The sequence below is a fragment of the Melozone crissalis genome, unplaced genomic scaffold, assembly GCF_028551555.1.
Source record: "Melozone crissalis strain CALT ecotype California unplaced genomic scaffold, PUWL_Pcris_2 ptg000007l_1, whole genome shotgun sequence".
Classification (NCBI taxonomy): domain Eukaryota; kingdom Metazoa; phylum Chordata; class Aves; order Passeriformes; family Passerellidae; genus Melozone; species Melozone crissalis.
Window position 1 is genome coordinate 15,924,944 of NW_026535785.1, and position 25,338 is coordinate 15,950,281.

The 25,338-nt window shown below is 38.2% G+C and overlaps 1 protein-coding gene across 2 annotated transcripts in view; it reads left to right on the forward strand.

Moving 5' to 3' along the window:
• The window catches only part of DPY19L3 (dpy-19 like C-mannosyltransferase 3), a 33,427-nt gene that overhangs the window by 2,964 nt on the left and 5,125 nt on the right, over window positions 1-25,338 (forward strand). Inside the window, exons 4-17 of one of the 2 annotated variants that reach the window (XM_054296218.1) lie at window positions 6,241-6,331; window positions 7,197-7,318; window positions 7,519-7,664; window positions 9,361-9,484; window positions 9,929-10,063; window positions 11,736-11,867; window positions 12,848-12,949; window positions 13,400-13,473; window positions 13,717-13,875; window positions 15,439-15,561; window positions 15,915-16,026; window positions 16,555-16,611; window positions 20,845-20,927; window positions 23,043-24,697. In XM_054296218.1, coding sequence (XP_054152193.1) covers window positions 6,241-6,331; window positions 7,197-7,318; window positions 7,519-7,664; window positions 9,361-9,484; window positions 9,929-10,063; window positions 11,736-11,867; window positions 12,848-12,949; window positions 13,400-13,473; window positions 13,717-13,875; window positions 15,439-15,561; window positions 15,915-16,026; window positions 16,555-16,611; window positions 20,845-20,927; window positions 23,043-23,070 — 1,488 coding nt within the window. In that variant the 3' untranslated portion in view covers window positions 23,071-24,697. Of the gene's footprint in view, window positions 1-6,240; window positions 6,332-7,196; window positions 7,319-7,518; window positions 7,665-9,360; window positions 9,485-9,928; window positions 10,064-11,735; window positions 11,868-12,847; window positions 12,950-13,399; window positions 13,474-13,716; window positions 13,876-15,438; window positions 15,562-15,914; window positions 16,027-16,554; window positions 16,612-20,844; window positions 20,928-23,042; window positions 24,698-25,338 lie in introns of those variants that run through there. The other variant, XM_054296217.1, reaches the window with a different exon arrangement.

The following is a 25,338-nucleotide window of genomic DNA, read 5'->3' on the forward strand; positions in this document are numbered from 1 at the left end:
CCCTTCCCACCATACTTCATCAGTTCTATAAATACCTGTCCCCAATTTTTTCTCTAAAAATACTGCTAGAGAGCTCCTGTTTGAGTTGTAGCTATGGTTCTTCCAAAAATTGATCTTTATCTACAATAGAATTTCAACATTTTGCTATATCTTTTTCTATAATCATCTTACTTTTATCCAAAGCAATCTAAAATTTAAATAAAAACCAACAGTTAAAAGTATGCAAAATCTTGGCACACGGTTCCTGAATTGTATTTCCACTGTTGTAATATTATTCTGTAATACAGTTTAGGGACAAAACTAATGTTATATAATGTCATTCTGAACGTGCAAACCTCAACACACATTTCTGCCATTCACTAATGCCAACCCCATCATTCCCAAGACCCAGGACTGACTAGTTCTTTCATAGAATCACTGCAGAGAAAATAATGCAGCTGTACCCACAGCTAAATTTAACCAGAGAAAAGAACAGGTGAGTCATTTCCCTTTCAAATGCCTCAAATCCATTCTGCTAGGTCTGTGTAGTGTATTGTTCAAAGAGTACATTTATTTAACTTGGAATACATTTATTTAACTGGAATACTTGCCTTGCAATATGTCTTTTCTATACTACACTTTTTGTGACCCAGAAACATTTATATTCCCCTAATGCAAATAATTTGCATTTCCTGCAACAATTGCTGTTGTATTATACCTATAACACTGTGTTGTGCCCACCCTTTTCTTCCCTTGATTATATAGAGAGGTTGTGCTCAATATATTGAAGGTACACCTTGGGTTTGCCTTTTCCTTCCAAAAGCAAGTAGTGAATAATTTCAAGGTGTTGAATATTTCCAAGTGCAGGCAGGCATGGGCTTGTGGCAATGTATGAACAGAATGGATGCATCTTTTTTATTCTGTCAGGCTGACCCAGAGGAGCACAGAGTTGACTGAAATAAGCAGCTCTGTAGTTATAATTAAGTTGTTCCCTCAATGTGTGAAACAGTTGTTTTATTTGATGATTACTGGTTTCATTTTAAGTACACTAGAATGCCACTAGATATCAGAACTGAAGTAAACCCCTCTAGTTTTTTGGAGTCTGGATTCTGTTGTCTTTGTAGCTGTTCTTTCACCCCATGGAGGTGATGGATAGCTGGTAACACTGCAACAAGAGCAATTTCAGCCAGTTTGATGGGAAGATTCTAAAAGCATCAAGTTCAGCTGGCAGCAGGGTAAAGGAGAAAGAGCTGCAGACACTGCCTGGTCTCACAGTGTCCCTTCTTCAGAGGGATGTGATCTCACCAGAGCATGCATGTGGGGATTGCACACTGCTCACTTCAAACAAAGTTCTGCTTTAGGAGTGGCAGGGGAAGAGAAAAGTGCATATGGAGAGTCTGAACTTTGCTGCAAAGCTGAGGCAGGAAGGTTCATCCCAATATCTGTAAAACAATCCACAGCTGTCTCTGTGCCTGTGTAGGAGTGTGGTCTCTCCAGGGATGTGTCCGTGTCTTCCAGCAATTCTCAAAAGGCTAGTCTTTTCATTAAAGCACATACTTTATACTAAGAAAGATAAGACCCTCAAAAATCACATGGAAAATAAGTGGAAAAGGTGCTTTCTTCTCTAACATTTTATAGTTTGGCCAAAGCTTTTGCAGGTATCAACTGAACTTTCCAAAAGTTTGAAAAGTGTAAGTTTTATTTTAGTCCATACCCCTGCCCAGATTCTCAGAAGGGAGAGCTGCAGTCTAATCCTTGCCCCACAATTATTGCCTGCCTTAGTGAAATACAGAGGTAATCTCATTTTGTTATATTTTCATTAAACATAACATAGAATAAATAGGTGCATTACAAATGCACATCCAGTGTTTTATTAACCCCTCTGCCTGTGAAATACTGTAGAGCAACATCACTGCTATGCAACATAAAAAAGAAACATTCTAAATCACTTCTATTTCTATGCATTTTAAACTACTGACTTCAGTCACTCTGAATTGGCTGTAAATGGGGCAAATTTGAGGATTTATGTTGTTGAAATCTGATACAAAAATTATGTAACAGTTATTATTCCCCTGAACTTTTTTCCTTTCATCCAATAAGCTACAATTAGTCAGATGATAAGAATTCATGCCCAAAAGGATCTGTGTAGCAACTTAATTATTGCAGAGATGTAATGGGAGACCTGTTCTGTCGTCTTTTCTTTCATATGAAAGTACTCTTTTATTTGAAGAAGATCTGCAGTGTTTTCCTGACACTTCTGCACCAGGCAGATATTTGTACCAACACCTTTTAGGTGCAAAAGGTGGAATTTTTGTTCTGAAGACCCCACTGATACATGAACACCACAACTGCATGTTTAAAAAGTAGGCAGAAATGGGAAGTAAAAAGAGTTTATTATGCAAAGTCATGATTCCTAACTCCTAAATAATTGGAGTCAGGACTTGCACACACACTTGCAGTGATTGCCTTTCTGTAATTTCAGTTGCAATTCATCAAAAGCCAGTTCAGATTTGGGTGTCTTCCAGCAATGGTTCACCCAAGTAGAAAAACTGTCTGGTCCTTGTTCAACTGTTGTGCTGTATTTTGAATATTGCTTTCAACAGTGCATTGATTTCAGCTGCTGCTCTGTGTGTGAGCCTTGTTCTTGTTTGCTGCTAAATGTGCCTGCTATTATCCATTAGCCATGGTCACAGGAGAAAGATGTACCATTGTTTTCTTAGCAGAAAAACTGAAAAAGCACATCCTGAAGAGTGGTTTATGCAATGAAGGAAATACATAGTTGTTCCTTTTTTTTTTTAATTTCAAGACCTCCTGAAAGAATGTCCAAAATACAAGAAACAGAAAAGATTCAGCATATCATGATACCTAGTCAGGAGCTGTGTTTGTGTCCCCTTCCAGCAGGGATCACAGGTTACAATCACTTAAATTGATCAACTAATTTTTGAGAAAAAAATTTTGAATCTCTTCTCATATACATTAAACCAACAAACATTTCTGTTTGTGATGGTGGAAGTCAAAACAGATTTCTTATCCAAAAATCCTTTCTCAGTTTTCTGTAAATGTTCTGGCATAACACATCTGAAATGGCTTGTCTATTTTCAGTGATTTTCAGTAGCAGTTTAGTGGCTGCCCCTCCAGTGTAGCATCTTTTGGGAACAGAATCTGCTGTGCAAATAGCAAAATGAGGGGCCATTTCTCCTGTCAGCCATTGCTTGTTCAACTGCAGATTCTGAAGACACTTTGAACAGGAATAAGCCAAGGCCACGTAGCAAATTAATACTGTGAGAAAAACAGATAAACTTCAGAGCATTCATTTCTTCTTCATCCCTTCTGAGTAAGAGTTTAGACACTGGTATTGATTTTTCTTTTAATAAAATTGCTGCTTGCAGGAAGTCAGGAATGAAAATAGAAGATTGTAAGTCTTTCAGGATAGGAGTGCCAGGATTTAGTCTGTGAACTGCTCATATTCTCCCTTTCTACATTTTGAATGCAAACCAAAGATCATTGCCCAGAGAATCTGTGGCTGCCCCTGGATCCCTGGAAATGTCCAAGGCCAGGTTGGACATTGGTGCTTGGAGCACCTGGGATGGTGCAGGGGGTGGCACTGAAGGGCTTTCAGGTCCCTTCCAGCCCCAGACAAAATGACTGCATGAAGAAAAGCAGGGAAACAGGTGATGAGAACTGCACAGAGGGAATGCTCAGGCATGAAGGGAAGGAGGGCATGCAGTTCTTTTGGGCAGTTCTTTGGCACAGAGGTGCCTGTCAAGGTGCTAGAGGTGCTTTTACTCTGGGTCAGATCTGATCTGGAGCACACCACTCCAAGAGATGGGCTTTAGGTTACCATCCAGGAGGGCTTTCAAAGGATTAAATACATTTGCTGAAGGCTTGTTCTCAACTGGGAACATTGACAACAGCTGTGTGTTGAGAAAATGTTCAAATCTCCCTGGTCTTAAATTGAAATACTAATAAATAGTTTCAATTACACAAATTTTGTTTTAGCAATCTCAAAAAAAGAAAAGTAATCGGAGCTTTATTTATGCTCATTATTTATAGAAAAACTCAACTCAGTCTTTGGCTGCTTGCTCAGCATTCTGAAGGACTTGTTTAAGGAGTTTGAGAAATCATAAGCTCTAAAATTTTGCACTGCCCTTGAGAGAAAGTCCTTTGTATTTGGTTGTGAATGCTTAATATTATGAGGCTGCAATTGCATAAATTGAAATAATAAGCAGCTCTCTGTGTGTCCCAGAGGAATGTGTTCTTTATTTTTCCCTTGGAACAGTGATAACTTCTTTGTTACCACCTCACAAAGTGAAGATACAGACAGATAAGCATGTGCTCTCACAGTGTTTACCCATAAGTCTGTATGTTTTTATTGACATGGAAGGCTGGGAAAAGTATAAATTGCTGTAGAACTGGAAAAGTATTTTCAGTGAATCAAACAGATGTTATCTTAGCATGAAACAGATGTAAAACTCACTAGAGTTTGTCTCATAAAGTATAGCATTTGGTTGAATACAGCTGGTGCCAGGATTACAAATTAATCATGTTTGAATGCATTTTTGCTAATTAGATCCCCCTCTGTGACTCCTTTCTCCCCCTTAATAAATTCCAAATGTTAGCATTCCCTTTTTTTTGCCTTTATGAGCATTTAAGAGTCAGCCACTTTTTGGTATTAGAAAACTTTCCAGTAGTGATGAACTTGAAAGTAGAGCTTGTTTAAAATCCAGCACTCTCAGTGTGCTAAGTGTGTGGCTTTTGGTGTGATGATGATTTATATGTCACAGGGCAGCTGGAGAGTTTAATTGAGAACTTAGATTAAATCACTTGTGGTTTTATCTATTGACTTTTCTCAGACCAGAACTAATATTGCTTTGTCAACAAGTGACTTCAATAAAACACATGCTTTGAGATATGAACCTGCACTGGGCAGCAGAGGAGAGAAGAACATGGGTTTTTGTCAAGCTTTATGTTAGCTCTGAAATAGATTTGATTCTTCTCCAGTGTAATAGTTGGGATTGTATGAGAAGGTTGAAAGTCTTGGGGATCTGTGCAAGCTTGCATAAACAAGATTGGCATTCATAAAAGTCTCTGAAAAAGTAATATTCTGTTATTTCAGTAACATTCTTTTGTACAGAAAGATGAATTCATAAGGTTATTTTTATAAATCACACAAGTTTTTTAGTGACTTGCATATACCACATACAGGGATTTCACTGGATTTTCAAATCTCAGTTTAAACTTTCTAACAAGATAGAGACCTTTTCTAACTTACTGCTTAGGAGATACATTTGCTGGGATGTTATTATACAAACTACTAAAAAGATCACTAATAATAGAACAATTCTGTATAAGACAATTGTTAGTTCTCATCAGATTGGTTGTTCATGCCTTCTTTGTTTTAATGTAGTTGCCCAAAGCTGTGGATTTGTTAAATTTCATTAGGTCTTCACAACTAATGAGGTAACAAAAGGAAATGCATTCCAAAGCAAAGAGCTTTCAGATCTTACTAGACCCCATCTGCTGCAATATTGGCTAAGAAAAAGGCATAGTTTGAAATGTACCTGGTTTGAAGTGTACCTAGTTTAAATGATTTGAACATTTTTGAGTAGAAATAAGAAGTTCACCTAGCCCTAAAGCCAAGTAGAGAGTCCCTTTTCCTTTCAGCTGTAGCTTAGGAATGAGTGATGGCAGCTGGCTTCTGCAAGAAGCAGTGTTGAACAAGTGGGCAGCAGCATCCCCTGCCAGCTGAAATATCCTTGACATCATGGTGCAGCCCCCTCAGAGCACTGAATTAATTGAGCCTTGAGCTGGCACAGCCATGGAGCACAGTGGGATAACTGCATCTGGGAGAAAAGGTTAAATGCTCAAAGCAGGGATGTGCAGCTTTACAGCCCAGCTGTGGGCCACTGGGCCAATCTAAATTTGTCATATTGCAAAGAAATAGTGAAATGCCCACAGTATTTCCAAGCAGCAGATCAGAATCACAAAGAGCTTGTACATTTCCCCAGTTAAAGAGTCATTTACACCCCAGCTTGTACATTTCCCCAGTTAAAAGTCATTTACCCCCATTGCCTCTCACCCTGATTTGTCCCTGTGTGTTCACCTTTGGTTGAACCGAGTTGCTTAGGATGTGAAACCCAAGGACTGAAGCCTCTCTGGAGGTCAGTTTCTCTGGTGCTGCAGGAATTGGAGTTGAAGGCAGCTTTGGATGATGGTGAAAAGCAAATGGAAAATGAATTTCCTGTTGAACTTCACTTGCAGGAGGTCGAAAGGGAAATTTCATTCAGAACTGAGTGTGGACTTTATTATTCGTACTACAAACAGATGATTCAGGCTGCATCCATTCAGCAAGGTATTGTAAACTGTAAAGTAAGTTTTGCAGCTGACTATTTGTAGGCTTGGTTGGGGCTTTTTTTCCAAATATAATTGAGAACAAGGCACACCATAACTATGAAAGATAGTGTAACAATGTACTGGAGACAGATTTATTCTGTTCTTATGCCAGGGAGCCACTAAGTTATGGACATAATAAATTTCACAATGATGCATTGATTTCTGTGCCACACCTTCCCATGCTGATGAAGGCAATCACTTTAAGAGACAACTTTCATATCTGCTCAGGTTTCAGCTTGCTGGTTTATTCAGTTTATACAGTTTATTACTTTCATTTTTATTCTTCTCTTGTTTAATTTGAGGTAGGAGCTATTTCTGGGAAGGGGCAATGCTTTTTGCTGTATTCCTGGACAGTAAGTGACACAAGGAGCAGCTTCCAAGGAAATCATACACAGTGATGGGGCTTTCTCAGACAGTCTCGTGTTTTCTAGACATTTAGCTGTTGCTCTTTAGCAATTTTGCTTATACTACACATTTTTCAATAATGACTTCACCTGTGATTAAAGTAGTGCCAAGAACAGTTCTCAGGATCCAGAATGTACCACAGATTCTATGCTGGGGATGGAAGTGTAAAAATAAATGTTTTATACACTACTAAATATATAGTACTTGAATTAGCACTGTGAGTCACATTTGAAGCAGGGAAGCTGAAGACCTCAGAAGGTCATGTTGATTCAGAGGTAATATGTTCTGAATCGTTGACTCAAAGTTTGCAGTTTCTGATGAGAGATCCTAAAATACCTTTGAAAAAGTTATTCACTGTTCAAATGAAGATGGAGGGGGAAAATGACAATCTCCTATTTCAATTTCTCTTTATCATTAAGGTTTACATGGTTTAGTATATGACAATAAAACTGAATCTGTGAGGACAATTAACATACTTGAAAGAATGAATGTTTACCAGGAGGTGTTTCTCAGCATTCTGTATAGGATTCTTCCAATTCAGGTAGGCATTTATTTCTGGCTTTAGATTGTAAGTGCATTATGAAGATTGCAGTGAATCCTAGCTCCCCTTTGTAGATATTTTCTAATTAGAAATATTCCTGATACCTTTTTAATTTGTAAAAGCAAAACCTAATTCATACTAAGTATAATCCCCCCCTGTGAGTGTTTTAATGTCAACATCAGTATTCTTGTGTTTTACAGCAATACCTAGAGCCTGTTTATTTTTATATCTACACTTTGTTTGGACTTCAGGCAGTTTATGTCATTGCTCTGTATGTAACAAGCTGGCTTCTTAGTGGAACATGGCTTTCAGGGTTGTTGGCAGCTTGCTGGTATATTACGAACAGGTAAGTGAGATGAAACATTTAATCTTTCTAATATTTTGCCTAGTTTCAAAGGTAAGGCATTAAAGCTTTAACTACATGATTCATTGGACAAAACATGAAAGTAAAAGGCCTCTCTCCAGTTAGCCAGAAAATGGAAAGAATTTTTAAATAACAAAAAATAATTAGAAAATAATCAGAAATGAACTGACGTATCAGACTGGGTTTTTAAAGGTTCTGGAAGTTTGAGTAGGAAATTTTGTCTTAAAGTGATCTCTTCAAGTGGAGTATATCTTTCATATGTGTCTGGAGCTCCAGGTGATGTTCCCTGTCTTCTCCAGCCTAGGATCTCTCAGGTGGCAAAGACATCTGCAGGAAAGCCCTTCAGGTGTCTCCTCACTGCCCCACACCTGCCTCAGGGGTTCCTTGCACAGCCTCAGCTCAAGTTCAGCTTCTCTCTCCCCTCATTCCTGTAGCCACCTCCTGCACTAGGCCTTAGAGAAAAGCCATGGTAATTGGGCTGTTGCAGTGCTTTATCACTTGAAGAGTGACCAGTTTGGAGATGAAACCCTAAGAACTGGCTTTATGCCAGAATGAAGCCTCTGGCACAAAGCTAAGACTGGTGACATTGGCTGTTTCCTGTAAATTACTCAAGAAATTAAAAGTACAGTCTTGGTTCTACCAGAAGTGTTTGATATGTTAATGAGCAGCTCTAAAGGAATTTATCTGCCAGCACATTCACTACAGAATAATTACAGGTGTATGGAGGCAGGGTGTTTCTTTCTCCAAATATAAAAGGAATTAAAAGCCACATGCAATGTACAGTATTTCACACATTTCTTTCATGAGGTCATCTCTTCCATTTACAGAATATCTGGAGCAAATTTGTCCATCTTTCTAATAATTGGTGAACAGTGAGAGCTTGTTTACTTTATGCAGTATAATAAGTGCATAGAATGGATTTGGATAAAGACTTTCTGTCCAGATTAATTACATCTGAGGCTGCTGAGTAATTCCATTTAGACACATTCTTCCTCCAGCTAAGCATGTTTCAGATTTGTTGCTTACTTGCTGCTTTAGCAAATATTTTCTCTACACTGGGAGAAAGAGAATTATTGTTTTAGCAAATATTTTCTCTACACTGGGAGAAAGAGAATTATTCTGTGTTTTTAACTTTTCAATCAGGTTTTGCAAATGACCATTCCTTGGGGAATTCTTCCCTCACATACTTCTTATGTTCAAAAGCTTCAAAAAATGACCCAAAGCTCATAAGCAAACTGTCTTCATGCTCAAGTCATTGGGATCACAGTGAAAATTATATTCTGTTTATGTTCTTGTATGTGCATTTGCAAACCAGAAAATGAAGTAACATGACCTGTGGTGTGGAAATCCACAAGCTGGATTTTGTTAGTGCTTTTAGTTTGGGGTGTATTTGTCATTTCTAAATTACCCATACATAAGTAAGATGTAATCCATAGTATATTTTTTTTTAGTTAGTGAAGCTGAAGTCCATCATTTGAGATGCAGAAACAATGGATAACTTGCAGAACCTTCACAGTGATTTATTTTCAGAGCCAGGTGTGTTGAAAGAACTGGAGTGTAGAGCCTCCATTTTTATCAATAAGGAGTTAAAATAGCACAAAGATGCCTGAAATTGCAAGCTGTCTGTCACCAAGTATTTGTTTGATTTTAAATTTGTGAAACTCTCTGTTTTGTACAGAGTAGATACCACAAGGGTAGAATTCACCATTCCTTTAAGGGAGAACTGGGCACTGCCTTTCTTTGCTGTTCAGATAGCAGCCATCACATACCTGCTCAGAGCTCATTTACAGCCTGCTCAAGAGGTGAGTATTTCTGACAAGTGGGACACAGTAAACTCAGGAACAGAGAACTGTCCTCAAGCAAAGGGCTGATACAGTTTCTTTGGCCAAGAGTTCTTAAGTTACCACTCCTCATTTTGATCAACTAACTGCTATTTATACCACAGTAAAACAGGTATTGCATTTTAATCTGGGGGCTGAAACTATCCAAGATCTCCCTGTTTTCTTGCAGATGGTGTTACAGTGATAAAACACAGGCATAAGTCAAGAATTTGTAACTCTAATAAAATATTTGTTATCTTCTAAGCTGTTATTGCAGTTAGAAAATTCAGTGTTTTAAAATTGATATAAAATAAAACCAGATTAAGATGGGCTTTGGTTTGGTTTGTTTGGGTTGGGTTTTTTTGCTTGATTTTTTGTGTTTTAACCAAGAAAACTATAAAATAAAACTTTGTTCCCTCCTTGCAGAGGCTCACACTCATGGCTGTATTCATAGCAACGTTTCTCTTTAGCCTGACTTGGCAATTTAACCAGTTCATGATGCTGATACAAGCACTGGCATTGTTCATACTGGACTCCTTGGACATGATTCCCACAGCAAAGGTAAATTTCTTTTTGGAAAGAACCTACTTTTGTTTCTTTGCCTTCACAAAGCCAACAGTTTTGAAGGTGTTTTCCTAACCAGTGGCCTGAATGGCCAGAGTAATACAGATTGTGCTGTGTGCCTTGTGCCTTGAATCAATCCCAGTGTATAAACCCTGCAGTCTAAAAGTGAATGAAGGAAACAACACCATTTCTGGTTTTTGTTCACTTGAGCCTAGTTCATGTCTATTTAATTTTTGTCTGCTTTTGTTTAGACACTATTTGACACTTCCAAACACCATCCAAACAGTTGATCTGATACCACAGCTTTAGCATGGCCTCTCAAAGTTGCCAGAAGGAAAAAGTACCACAGGGAATCTTTGTGCAAGCTGCAGTCAAAGCAGTGTATGAATTTTGCCTCAAGCATTGTGCATCCTCATTTGGGGCCAAGCTCTGTGCACAGGGGGAGGATGCAGAACACCAGGTTGCTGGGCAGAAACAATTGTTGTCTTGCCTGCATTGACTTCACCACAAAATAACAGCATTGCCCCTGCTGTGTTGCTGAGCTGGATAAGCCAGAAAATAAAACAAGTCTTACTAAGAAGGTCAGGGATCATTGGCAGTCAATCTTATGAAACAGAAATGTACTGTAGAAGATGAAAACACTGTCTTTGACATTAACATAGCTGTGAAATTCTACCAAGATCATTTTAGGCATGGTGAAAGCTTGCACTGGTTGAGAAAGGTTCTAACTTTAGTTAAGGTTACAGGAGGATGAAGAGTAATTCATGTAAATTCATTTTCAATTTGAAGCAGACTTGAACTTTACTGATTGTATTAATTTAACAGAAAAGGAGTATAGGGCCTGCATATCAAGATAAATGTGGCTTACTTAAGTTTCTTAACTCTTTATTATATCAGCAGCTGCAAGCTAAAGTCAACATTTAATGTCACTGGGCAGCTGCCTTAAAAGTCAGCAAATGCCCAGCTTCATGCTGAGTTATTCCAACACAGACTCACCACACCACTGTGTCTGTACTCATTTTCAAAAAATAACTACTTAGAACTGATGGAGTTTGTTGGGCTCTCTGATACTGATTTACACCACTGCTGTAACACAAGACTGAACTTGGGATCTTTATGTGAGGTAAAATGTGTATTTTGGTACCACTGTAGAAAATCAGCTGAGGTTTAGTGCTTACATTGAGCTGAACTCTGATAAGAGTTTAGCATAACCCAAAAGGGACTATACTGAACCATTACTGGAAAGTTTGAGAAGGTAGGTGATGTTGAACTGCTGAACTGCACTGAGCCATAACTCTTCAGTCATAAAGACATCACAGAGGCTACAGAAACACTTCTTGGACTACAGAAAATAAAACCATCTTCCAAATATTAAGTAATTAATATTTTCCTCACACTGCAGTTATAATCATCTATAATCAGCAGTTAATCTGCTTGATTATAGGATCAGGCTTCCTTAAGTATAAAATGGGCATAAAATATTAACCTAAGTAGTTCAGGACATAAATATAAAAAGAATGCAGTAATGGCTTTAAATGTAGTGATTCACTGCAAGATGATACATTATTTGCAAAATAATTGATGTTGAAATAAATTATAAAGCATATTGAGAGAAAAGCACCTATGACTGTAAAGTTTTGTAGGCATAAAAATCTCATTATTGTTACAGGTTACATGGCTCTATATCATTCAGATTTCTGGGTTACTGCTGGTCTGTGTCCTACAGTTCTTCAATTCTATGATTCTTGGATCATTACTTATAAGTTTTAATGTTTCTGTCTTAATAGCAAGGACAATCCAGGTAGGTACCAAAATATTTCTGTAGTACTAAATAAAGAGTATTTTTATGTGTGTGTGTGTGTGAATGAGTAATTTAGATGCATTATAATTTTCATTTAGTAATATTAATTAAAAGGAATTACTATAGCATATAGCAACCCAAACATTGCCTGATCAAATAATGAATTCCATTACACTAACTGCAGCTTAACCAAGCACATCAGACATCATAATTCCATGATTGCTATTAACATTAATGATTGTGCAAGCTGCATTTTGGATCCTGAAAAAAAGTTTGCATAAATGGACTTTACACCTGTTTCAGCAGGACTTGGCTTGAATTTATGGATCTGCCTCCAAAAAATAATCTGTAACAACTTGGACAGCTGGGCTCATGTCGAGTTCAGCTTCCTGAAATCCACTGTTCTTTCAAAGATTAGGGGTTTTTTTAATGTAGTTACAGTTCTTTTTTTTTCTGATTCTGGCATTGGTGACAGCCTCTGACTCCATTAAGGCATTTACAGGGCCATTCCTATTTTCTGCACCTACTCCCAGTTAACTGTGAGCAGCTTATCTGGATCTGGAGCTTGAAACTGGAGAATTGCTCAAAATGCTATCAAGTGACAGAGCCAGAAGATCCCTTTGCCATGTTTAGTGGAAGGTGTAATGAGTAGGTATTTCAAAAGGCACACAGGATTGTGGAAATTAGGGAATGAGTTCTGTAAGTACACCAGGGCTGCTGCCAAAGAAAGGCTGTTTGGCTGCTTCCAAAACTCTGCCCCATCAAAGCTTTTATGGCATCGTCCCTTCAGTTTTGTGCAAGAAGTTTATCTTTATTCTGGGTACTTGGTTCTGTGTCTGTTTTTGCATAAATGACCCTAATGCAAAGTTGGTGCTGCTCAGGACTAGCAGAGGAGCTGTTGCAAATAGCCTGTGATGCTTTTGTTCCAAATACATTAAAATAAAAAAAGAACTGAAATACTAATATTTTCTTCTTTGTAGAAAAACCTAAAAAAGGGTGGCTTGCTTAATAGGCTTGGGAAACTTATCCTCCATGTTCTACTAGTCTTGTGCTTGACTCTCCTAATAAATAAATTCATTAAGGTAGGCAAATAATTTTTAATATCAAAAATTACACATTGTATTATGTTAAAAACTATTTGTTAACCATCTACAGGAATATCATTAAACAAAAACTGCTGTGAGATTTCTCTGCATCTCAGAAACTGCATTTTAGAAATTAAAGATAATTTTGCTAATCTTTGGTACATGGATTTGAAAACTTCATAAATTAACACCAAATAATTGGTGTTGAAGGTCACCTGTAATTTTATGTCAGTTGTAGATCTATACTGTTGAGCATTTGCAAAGTGTTTCACTAAATTTTCTTTTCAAAGCATGCAGTTAAAACTGAATGCTTCTTTGATTGCAAAGCACCCATCTTAGTAAAGCCTGTGTTGCTTCACAGTTTCATTTAAATGAAAAAACTGCTCTTTACTGTGTGACATTTTTGATATTTAAAATATAATTTCCTTTCTCTTCCCCCCTTTATAGAAAATTCTTAATCTTGAATCAGATGAGCATATATTCAAATTCCTGAAAGCAAAATTTGGATTTGGAGCAACAAGGTATGATTTAGCTGCAGTTTTGCTTTTTTGTTTGACTTCTTTAATTGAAGCCTTCAGGTTGTTCCTGTTTCAAATGTGTTCAATAAATCACAGTTTCACCTCATGTTTATGTCATACTTGCCCTAAGAATAATCTGCACAAGTGTGACTATATAATTTCTTGAGAAGAAAGGAAACTTTGATCCTTTTTGACATCAAGTTATGAAATACATGATGGACAAAGGTGCTTTTTTTTTTTTTTTAGAGATTTTGATGCTAACCTGTATCTTTGTGAAGAAGCCTTTGGTTTATTACCTTTAAATACTTTCTCAAGACTCTCCAGTACCTTACTGTTTTACGTCTATGGATTTGTTCTCTTCCTTCTGACAGCAGCAGCTGTAATTGTTGCCTTTCGGAACCTCAGGTAAGTACAGCTTTAGGAAAATTCACATTTTTATCAATTTTATTTTCTTCAGCTGGTGAGGAACTGGCAGGTGAACACAGCAGCAAATGCAGGATTGCTTTGCACAGCTACTGAGGAGTGGGGTGTAGGAGAGAGAAATCAGGCAGAACAAGTACTTCCTGTTGAAGCTAAAAATGTAACCAAAGGAACAGCCTTCCCTAGATTCATTCAAGCTTTTGATGATGAAGTTTTGCAGTATGTATAACGTTGGTTGGGGTTTTTGGGATGAGGAGAAGCAGGGGAAGGGTGTTTTTATCTAGAACATTGTTAGTTTCTTTAGTTCATCCCGTTTTCCCTGTGCAAAGCACTCCAAATCACAGATTTCCCAGGTGTTACCCTCAAAACAACCCAGATTTCCCTGGGTGTTACCTGCCCAGAAATGAGCTGGAAAAGTCTGTGCTGAGCTTTGTGGTCTGTGTGAAGGGGCAGGAGCTGTAACTGCAGAACTGCTGGCAGTTCCCAGAGCTAATCTGTGGGATTCTGAGCTATCTACAGAACACAGAAGAAAATCAGACAGAAATGTTATTCCAGAAAATAAGGTTCCATATAGAGCTCTCAGTTTTACTTGCACAACCTGGGCAAAAGGTAGAAGGGATCATATAAAACCTGGTTAAGCAAAAATCCAAGGAGTGTCACATGATTAGTGTCAGTATCAGAGATTTTAGGGAAGACTGGATAAAAAGGAGAGAGAGCAAGAGAAAGGGAGAGGATCCAAGATGTTCCAAAACTGTGATATGACAATTACATATTGCAATAGTAATTGTCAAATGTCGGTCATCTGTAAATGCTACCAGAAAAGTGGATTTCTCTGTGGGACTTTTCTGCAAAGCTGAAAGAGTTGATGAGAAGCCTGAGGGAATTTTGGTACTATTCAACCAGCCTCTTTAAAAACTTACTGGATCAGTCAGTTTTAAAAATAAAGATTCTGCAGCTCTTATTTTCTGCCACCCTAGATGTAATCCCAGACATGTCCCTAATTTTTAATGCTTTTATCTCACTTATTCCCTGCTCTGAAGAAAATAGGAATACCCCACAAACTGAAGCAGCTTCTTAGTGTTTTTGAAGGACCCTCCACAAGGCTTGACACCTCAAGCAATAACCACATCTTTCAGGGCTCATTTTCCCTAACTCTGCTTCCAATCTATGACTTTGGTAACATCCAGACAGACCAGCGCAACCCCACAAATCACAGTTAAATTCTAAATTCTTCACTCATCAAAAGCCCTCTGAACATGGGAGTAGCTGCTTCCAACAAGAAACCAAGCTTGCCTTGCTCTAAAGACTTTTATCTTATTCTAATCCAGCTCATTTAAACCCATTGCATTTCCAGAAATCTACACATGAAAAGAAATACCTGACGCTGCATCAAGTTGGTGTCCAGGCTAAATTAGATCCTAGAAGGTTGTGGGCTTATAGCAGTGGTTGTTGTTTGTGGCCCCAGAAAGATTCTGTACTTTTTAAAATGCAGATAATTATATGAAATATGTTATAGAACTTAATATAACACTTTTTTTCTTCAATTAGTGGTTCAAATCAAGTCCATTTGAAGGACAAAATGGAAGAATACACAGTGACACTGAAGCCTGAGGCTGCCTACAGCTTGGTTCACACAGTTCTTTTTGGATGTCTGGCATTAAGCACAATGAGGTATATTTTTTTTTTTTTATTCTAAGGGCTTGTTCAGATGATTGAGTGTATTTTTATAAGAGTGTAAAATATGTTGACCACAAACTGATAGGATCATGAACATTCTTTCTCTCCCTGATGTGTTTCTACTTGTAAACTGAGGCATTTCCCAAAATTCTGCCAGAAAGAATGGAAGTTTGGGAACTGAGATGTTCTCAAGAGTGCACAGCAAAGTGCAGTGTCAGTCCTGTACTCAGTTATTTCAAAGGCATGAAAGTCCAAGAAAACTGTTCAGAATTTCTCTAGACACAAACTGCTCTCACAAGCAGCTTTGCAGAGCTCCCAGTGATCATGAAAAGTTTGTGTTCTTCCAGGATGAAGTACCTCTGGACATCCCACATGTGTGTGTTTGCATCCTTTGGCCTGTGCAGTGCAGAGGTTTGGAAACTCATCCTCAAGTGTCTCCATCTCTACACACCCCAGAGGGTGAGCTCTGTACTCAGCCTTTCATCCACTGGGCTTTGGGCTGCATCTGAACCAAGTCAAGGCTCAGGGCTGATTTATTGCTTGTAGTTCTCTCAAACCAGGTGTCTCTGCTGGATGTTTGTATAAATTTAGTCAGTAAAATGGATTTTCTGGTGGTTTCTATATTAAACAATTCCATTGGAACACACTAGATGGCAATATAGATGTGGCTATGAAAAACGGCCATAATTTTACTAAAAAAATCTCCATATTAAGAAATTATCAGCAGTCTGAGGGGACCTTTGCAGTCAATTATATTGAGTGACAGTGTTTTCCACCTTGTAGAATATAGATTTAAAGATATAAATCCATCTTTTGTGATGAGTCTGTAATTAGGGTTTTACTTGAAGATAAAATCAGAATATGGGCTTAAAATTCAATCTCTTAAATTCCACTACATGTTAAATATTTCAGATATCAATACATTAAAAATTAAGCCTATTAAATGTATCATCAAAATAACCAATTTTTTTTTTCAATTTCTCATAGACACAGGTGATTAAGTATTCTGTACCAATAATTACATTACTGTACATTTCATTTAAGGTAAGAAATTTTTTTCTCAATGTTTTGGCATATTTTAGTTGCATGAAATTTTTCCTTTCTCCTAGAAGAGTTGTCTTATTAGTAACTACATACAAGAATTGTAACTGAATTTTTAAAATGAGGATAGCTGTGCCTATGGAATTGTCTGTGAAGGATCAGTTGGGCTAATTTGATCCAAAATAGTTGTTCATAGATACAAATGTTTATCTGATTGTATGTGTAATAGCAGGTGTTATTTAAAGGCATAATTTTCTGGAGAGTTGTCTCTTTTGGTTTTAACTAAGTTGTGGATAAAATGCAGATTGTCACATTGTGTCATGATTTATTGTAGGAGCAGAAATAATAGTAATCTCTACTGCTGTGTCTCATCTCATATGTTTTAAGGTACAGAATTATTAAATGGTCAAGTACCTGCTTTGTCTTCTGTTTGTTCCAGAAACAGAATATTATTATTGTCAAACACTTAAATGTAAATGCATCAAACATACCTAAGCCAATAACATGTGCAAGATTATCAGTGTGTCATAGCAGTGAGATTTAGAGCACTGATTTAATGGGCAAACCATTCTTTTCATCTGTAGTCACAAAGACAAAAATTTCAGAGTCTGCTTTGATGCAGAAGTTGTTTCTGCAATAACTAGTCTGAGATGAAGATACATCTGTTAAATAATTCCCTTCAGAAAAAGGCAAGATTCATTTCATTGTTGCAGTTCAAAAGGCAGTAGTGAGGCAGTTAAGAAAGCTGCTAATAGAGTTCACTCCAGTATTGTGTTCCCCCCTCTAAAACTGAAACAAAAAGTAAAAACATACTGTTTTCCACTTAAATTGTCTTATTGTTCTGTTAGAGGACTCTTTTTGTCCACCCATGTGATGGTTAGGAAGTCATTTGCTATTTTCATCATCTCTGAATATGACAGAGAAAATGTCATTCCTTCTGACATGGGGATACCAGGAGCATGACATTCTGATAGTCTAATGTGACAGATCACTAGGAATAATTTTCCTCCCACTCTTCATGAGCAGATGTAAAGTTCCTAAATTCTGTCAGATTCAATTCTGAAGTCAATAGAAAACACTGATTTCATGGGCTTTAGAGCAGTCATTAGTTGTGCTCAGTCTGCCTGAAAAGAATCATTTTCATGTTTCTTCTAAATAGAGGAAATAATTTTTATTGACATTAAAAATATTCTTTTTCAAATTTCACAGTAGGAATGAGAAATTCGTCACCCCTCTGTTGTTTTTTTGTCCTGAGTCAGTTCTTGCAGTTGAGCTACCAGAAGAGAGGATCTCTCTGTGGGTCTTTCCTGCAAAGCTGAAAGAGTTGATGAGAAGCCTGAGGGAATCACAGAATATTGTGAGCTGCAAGGGACCCACAAGGCTCCTGTCCCAGGTGCCCTGGCGTGGTCAGACAGGAATTCTTACAGAGATCCAGAAAGGACCCATTGCTTCTGGGAGAATGTGCTTTTATATTCTCTCTCTAACACCTTACAAACAGGCAGTGGAAGGAGATTTTTGGAACAGAGATGTACTTATCTTTTTATTTTCCAGACAGTAATTTCTCTGTTGAGTCACTGACTGCTCAGATTGCAGGGGCAGTTTCTCTGTACACCACAAAGTTACCTGGCCATCAGGGCTGCTTCTCTTGAATTTGTAGGGAGGCAGTTTGGTGTTTCATTATCTGTTACATTTGTCAGAACTGTTCTTCAGTGCAGTTCCTCAAAATAGGACTTTTATGGGATTATTAACCTAATCCTGAATAAGCCAATGAAAGCCTCTTTTGAGGCATGTGGTTACTACAGCCCCAAATACATCACTTGAACAATAATTTATTGAGATGCAGATGCAGCTACAATGCTGGATTTCTTTCAGATTTCAGGCACAGGTTTTGAGACCTGTAAGACATCTGTATTCCTGTTTTCATGTGATTTTCATTATTACAGTGCAAACATCTTTCAGATAAAGTGAAAATTCTGAAGTATTTCCATGCCTACTTTAGCTGTGCTGCAGATAACACAACACATGCATAAAGCAGTACCAAGTAGTATTTATGTTTCACTTTTTACACTTTTTAGGTAGGTTTCACCTTTATCTATATTTTGTATTTTAACTTCATAATAATGCTCATCAATTTGTGTTTGCATGCCAGTAATTTTGAATAAATTGTTGGTACTTAAGGTGAGTTTCTGAGCTTGAGCATTCTAATTCCAAGGATTGTCAAATAATCTTGATTTCTCTCTAAGAGTGAACACTCTATTCCTATTACTTCTGCAGCTGCATTTTTATCTTCATCATGGCCAAGTCCTTTTGCTTCAAACATGGACATTTGTTACAGCAAATACTACAGCAAATACCCATGATCTGAGCAGTCTTTGGTGTATGAACAGCTTCAGTTCAGGGCTAATTTAAGCCACTTGACAACTGGTTTCTTTTCCTGAAGACTTTAGCTCCAGAGACAAGCACTGTTACAAGTTGGAAACCTCTTTCACATTTCCCTCTCTCTTCTGAGCAGTTTGGTACATCCCTTATGTGCTCCATCTGTTCTTTTTACCCTCTCCTGGTGTCACCAGACTTTTTCTCAATCTGACATATACTTGATGTACAAGACAAAGTTCTGTCACTGTTATTGGTCCATATTTTCATATGCTTTACTTTTTATTTGGCATTATCTTGTGTTTGGAACTCCTCAAGTACCTTACTTTTCTCTTGGTTCTGCCAATCAAATGTAACACTACCTGGAAATTTTTCAATTCAGTAATAGCAAGCCCCATGACCAAAATTTTCCTCCAGTGGAAAGTGCTTGTACTCACTCAAAACTTGCAGTATTGTGACTTAAGAAACCTTTACAGAGGGAATGCCATGGAACAGCCCCAGCAGTGAGCAGGGAGCTGTGGCACTGGTGGAACAGCCACTGGTTCCTCAGGAGGTTACAGGGCAGGGTGCACTGAAAAGCAAAGCAGAGCCCATTCCTTCTGTCTCCCCTGAAGAACACCAAGCTCTCAGAATGTGCAGCTATCCAGGGCATTTCAGTAATGAAGAGAGGCAATTTTGATTCATGATGAGACTCCACAATCTCCTTTCACAACAGCTGGATTTACTAATCTCTGGGAGAGCTTCTGAAGAGCAGAAATACATCTGTTGTACTGTTGTACTTCCTAGAGCTTCCCCACAGCTGTGATGCTGCCATGGCTCCACCTGGGAGGTGCCAGGAGCACTGGAACAAGTGTTTTAAGCAAGCAGGTACACTGGTGAGACTCTCAATTGGCCCAGTTACACCTCCTGCCCCCAGGCCTGCCATGTAATTACAGTTTTAGTGAAGGAATGCCTGTGTTTGCTAAGGGGCTCAGCAGCACCACATTCAAATTGCTTCTGAACTCTTGGATGAGCATTAAAATGGGATGATTAATGGCTTTTTAGATAATCAGGTGAGTTTTCTTAGACTTTGTCCTGTAGCATTTCAATTTTCAAACCTTTCAGTCCTTCTTATCTAAAGCAAGCAGGTTTGGAATAGGTTTTTGCATAGCATCCTCTGTAGTAAAGACTGATGCACAGCAATCTGTCATTAGCATTGTCATTATCTTCCTTAATTGCTCCCTGCTGCCCTGAAATATTCACTGGCTTAAACAATAAACTCTTAAATAAATCATTGTTCCCTTAGCTTTTTGGACAGGAGGGTTAAGCTTTTCAGAATCAGTTTCCATCCTTTTTTCTCTCCTCTGGATTTGATTTATGTATTCTTTGTCTATAGTAAATTTTTAAATGCTTTCTCCTGATGGCCTATTTGTTGTTGTCATTCAGTCACAGTTTTATTTTTGCCTTCAGTGGTTCTCTTTTAATTCAGACTTCTGAAATACCATTAATAGCATCTGCAGCACATCTAATAGTCTTCTGATACAGATTTCCTACCTTTTTTGATTTAGTATTAAATTTCCTTTCCAAACTTAAGGTTAATTCCTGGGGCCTTTCCTTGTCTTGTCATCATTGACAATGGGCAGTTCTGGTCCTGTTGGTCATCTGGCAGGAGCTGCAGATCTCCACTCTGAAACTGTGTGTTCATCCTGCAGTGACAGCCCCCTCTCCCTCCTAGGCAGGGTAGATAGATACTCTTGTGTCTTGGAATTTGCCCATGAACTGGACAAGATTATTTGCCAGCTAAGAGGAAATAATACATTTCAGCATCCAAAACTTGTTTGGGTCATTCTGTCTTCAGGTTGTTCTATTTTGTTTCCATTTTAGTTCTGGCCAGGAATAATGGATGAACTGTCAGAGCTGAGAGAATTCTATGACCCAGACACTGTGGAGCTGATGAACTGGATTAAGTAAGAGGATTTTTTCTCTATTTCAGTTAAATGCTATTTATGTAGATCTAATGTTCTTAGTTATAGTGTTCTCCTTATTTGTCCCAGCTCAGCAGTGAACTCTGGTGACCCATGAGGATAGTCAGGGTGAGCGGGTTATCAGCAGGTTGGCTGTGAGCAGCTGTGGAGAGCAGCTCCATGCTGGGGCTCAGTGTCACTGCTGTGTTCCGTGTGCAGCAGGGCACCAGCTGATCCCTTTGCTCCCACAAGGACACAGTTCTCCCGGCCAAAAGAGGTGAATTTGGAGGTGTCAAGCTTCTCTCATCATATTATAGCTACTTTACATGAATAGACCTCTGCAGTGAAATGATTTTATTCTCCAGCCCCCACCCAACCTGTCGTTCCCAACTCTGTAAATGTTAAAAAGCTTGGAAAATTCGTACTCTGCACTCTGTTTGTGGGACTTGAAAACAATCTAAGTTGTTTCTGCTTGTTAGAATTAATCCCAGCATGTGTTCAAACTGCAAACAAAATCTTTTTAATTGAACTTGAACTTGTTACAGCTAAGCATAGGTGCAGTCTGTCAGGAGTGTGAGTTAATCATTCCAGCCCCACCTCATCAGTTCTGCTTTCTCACAGAGCATAGGAAGGTGTTTTTTAGGTGGAAACAGTTTGGAATACTTCATGTAGGAGATGCTGCGATAAAAGGCCAGGTAGGATGTTCTCTGGAGGGCTGTGAACTGCAGGGATATGTTCTCTATTAGCATAGAGCAGCCACTAAAAACTTCCAGGTTAAGTTTCTGAACAGGGATATTCCTGGGACTTGTATTTATTTGCAACTCCAGCAATTATTTTAAAAAAAGAAAATTGGTTTCATGTTATCGAGGAAAACATTTTGAAAGTAAATCTGAATATACAACATTAAATATTGAACTGTTTGAAGTATTTCCTTGGAGTATTTCCTTCATATGCAATGAACTTCAGTGAAACCAGTCACCCAGCCTGTTCTCCCCATAGCAACATATTTACACTCCATAATGTTGTATTTCTTTAATCCATAAACTAGAAGGAGTAATTTAGAAGTAAAATATATTACAAGCCTTCACTGACTTATTTTGAAAGCAGGCCATGATTTTTCCCATCATTTAGAATCTTTGCAGCCTTATTGACATGTTTTTGTGACTAATGTTTACCAGCCAGTTCCATTTAGCACTACTGTTTTATTAAAAGATGGTAAATGTCTGATAGTTCAGGTCTCCTGTGTGCAATATATAGAGTTATATATAGATTTATACATAAAATATGCATGTGGAGTTATTCCCAGCCATGAACTGGATTTGACTGGCTCCAGTGAGAATAATTTTTCATGTGTTCTTAATGCTGAGAATGCTAAACTGGTCCTTGTCATCTCTTCATTCCAAGTCATGACAGACAATTACAGAGGGGCATTTTTTTACTTGGAATTTATTGTATTTAGAAATATTATTCCTGTGAAGAAGAGTTAATTATCTGTGCTTTAAATACCAGTCAACAAAATTTATGGTAAGTTTCTCAAAGTGGGACAGATTTTGTTAAGTTTGATGTGTAAGAGAACACTTTTACTTTACCAACACTTGATGGTTGTGCTGTAGTTAATGACCTGTCAAGGCTGGTGTCAGGAACTAATCATTCATTATTAAAACTCAGTATGAAAAGCTCTAATTTGTCATGTATATAGCAGTGAATTAGGAATAACTCATCTGTCTTGCAATCTCTCCACAACAAGAAAACCCTTCTGTCTGCATAGTTCTAAATGCATATTAAGTTGTCCAAATATACAATCTGAATAATGGCCAGCTATTAGTCTGTCCCCTGTGAAGTGTCTGCAGATGCATTTCTTACTCTTCCCCTCACTAAAATTGCCACAGCATTTTCAGGAAGATCTACTGCTTTGTATCTGTACAATTGCAGAGCACAAGTTTTTCCATAATGATCTTGCATATCCCAGTCTTCTGCTTTTTTTCCTACCCACCGTCTCATTTTCTTAGCTTTTTTTCAACAAAAAAGTCAAGAATCCAATGCTCCAGGGATAGTTCACAGTTCTGTTCCCAGCTGGGAGGTACATTAAGATTCTTAGTTTTGGTCTTTCTCCCTAAGACAACAGGAACAACATGCTCATTTGTGAGATGGGGAAGAATATCAGTAGAATGAGCAAATCAATAGCGTGAACTTCCCTCTCTGTTTACTCCTGGTAAGTGCTAAAGAAGCAATGACTTCTGCCTTTAAAGGGGAAATCTGTCTACAGTTGTGCAATATATCAGTAGCAGTTGCCAAAACTCACAGAAAAAGTTCTTAAAAATCTTGGGCAACAGCCAAAAACAATGGAAAAGTTAACTGAGACTGAGATTGAGCAGAGCATGGTTGGATGTCAGCTGTACCTGAACCAGGTGTGGGGACAAACAGGCAAATTTTTATATTAGTGGAAACCCCACAAATTTCCAAAAACTTCCTCAGCTTATGCAAATAAAACACCCATGTTTCAATGGCAGTTCTTTCTTAGTAATTTATACTAATTTATGTTAATGTCTATATTTTAATTTCAAGCCAGCTCTAAAGTTTAACTCTATTACTTACATTCCTGATTTTCAAGGGTAATCACACTGAAATCAACTTGTGTTCCAGACTTTAAAGGCAATATTACACTTTTTTTTAAAATTATTGTTCTTAAATTCTTGGGCTTTTGTTGGACAGACATGTGAGTAAATTTCAGGCATGAACCTGGGAGTGCTGACAAATAGGTTTATAGCAGCTGTGTAGGTGCACTCCTTTATGTGAGCATAATCTGCATGCATAAAATTGAAGCTGGGATTCACATCTTGTTGCTCTTTCTTTGTGACTGTCCGTTTCCATTTTTGCAATTTTCAGTCTTTCCAAACCAGAGGGAAAAAAAAGAACCATGACAGTATGCCTGAATATGCTTTACTGCCTATCATCTGCAGCTAAATCTGTGATGTTTTAATATTGCATTCTGCAAATAAAAAGATTTTCTTTTAAAGAAAAAGAAAAATCTATCATGGCATATTCTTCAGAATCTCCTTTTCTCAAATCCTTTCACTTTGTTGATTCATACCATACTCAGGCACTAGTAAAGGAATAATCTGTGACTTGTTAGATTTTATGGCTTTGAAAGTCAACTCCAAGGCTCAAGTCTGGAGGATTTCTACCAGAAATAGCCATTTTATTTCTGATGATATAACCTGTAATTGCAATGTTGGCCATTTCTTCCTTAGTGCTTCCTAAAACCACGACACAATAATTCTTTAGTATTTTAAGAGAAAGAATTACTACCACTTTCAGAGGCTGTGCAAGTGCTTCCTGTAAAACCCTTTTATTTTTAATGAGTTATTCTTTCGTATTTATATAATTCTCTAAATTCTTAAGTGTAAGGTAAAGAAAAGGTTCCTACACTATAATATAGTGCTTAGTTTACCCATTAGCTCAGCTGTAATTAACTTGTTGAAAGCTTAGAGCTTCAAAAATAAATGAGATTATTTGTTCAAAATGCCATCAGGTCTGCTTGGAATGGCATTTAAATTATATAATGTAAATCAGTTTGACCTGTAAGTCCTTGTCATTATTTAGTGACATTTCCTAGAGAATAAATTGTTTGCAGGTTGGGCAGTGTGGTATGGAGCTTGGCAGAGAGCTATAAAAACAAATTATCCTTTCATTTTATACATCATTTGCTGAGACAGTTGTAAAAATGGTTTGGTTTTAGAGTAATAGAGAAGTGTCACTCAGGGTTTGCAGCACAGGAGGTGCCCTGGCTGCAAGTGCCTGGCTCAGGCAGGAGCATCCCTGGCTTGCAGGAGCCATGCTGGCCCTGGGAATGCTCCTCAGGGCTCCTGTGTCCCCAGAACTCAGCAGGGGCACCCACAAGAGCTCATGGGGAGGGAATTGGACAGGGCAGACACTGCCTGGGGCTCTGTGTCACCTCCCAAGGTCACCTCCCAGCTCTCTGCCCTGGCACTGAAATCCAGCACTGGTGCTCCTGGCAGTGCCACTGCAGCACAGGGAAAGAGGGGTTTCAGTATCTCCTGCTGCTCTGGAACACCTGAGCTGCCCAGTAAAACATGCACAGTGATGTGTCTGAAGGAGAATCATTTCCTAGGACTTCAGACCTGTAAATCTCAGGGAAACATCTGCCTTTACCTGGAACACCAGATCTTAAACTCCACCCCGACCAAAGCACTTAAGGCAGTTGTTTGAAAAGCAAGCAAGGGTCACTTGACTGTCTGCAAGGGACAGGGAGAGCAGGAAGTGCTGGCAAAACTCCTTCTGTCTAGTAAAGATGCAACTCAGCTGTATTTCACCCCTTCTGGGCAGGAGTGAATGCTCTTGGAAAGGGGAGGAATGGAGCCCTGAATCCTCTGCATGATCCATTTTCTGAGGG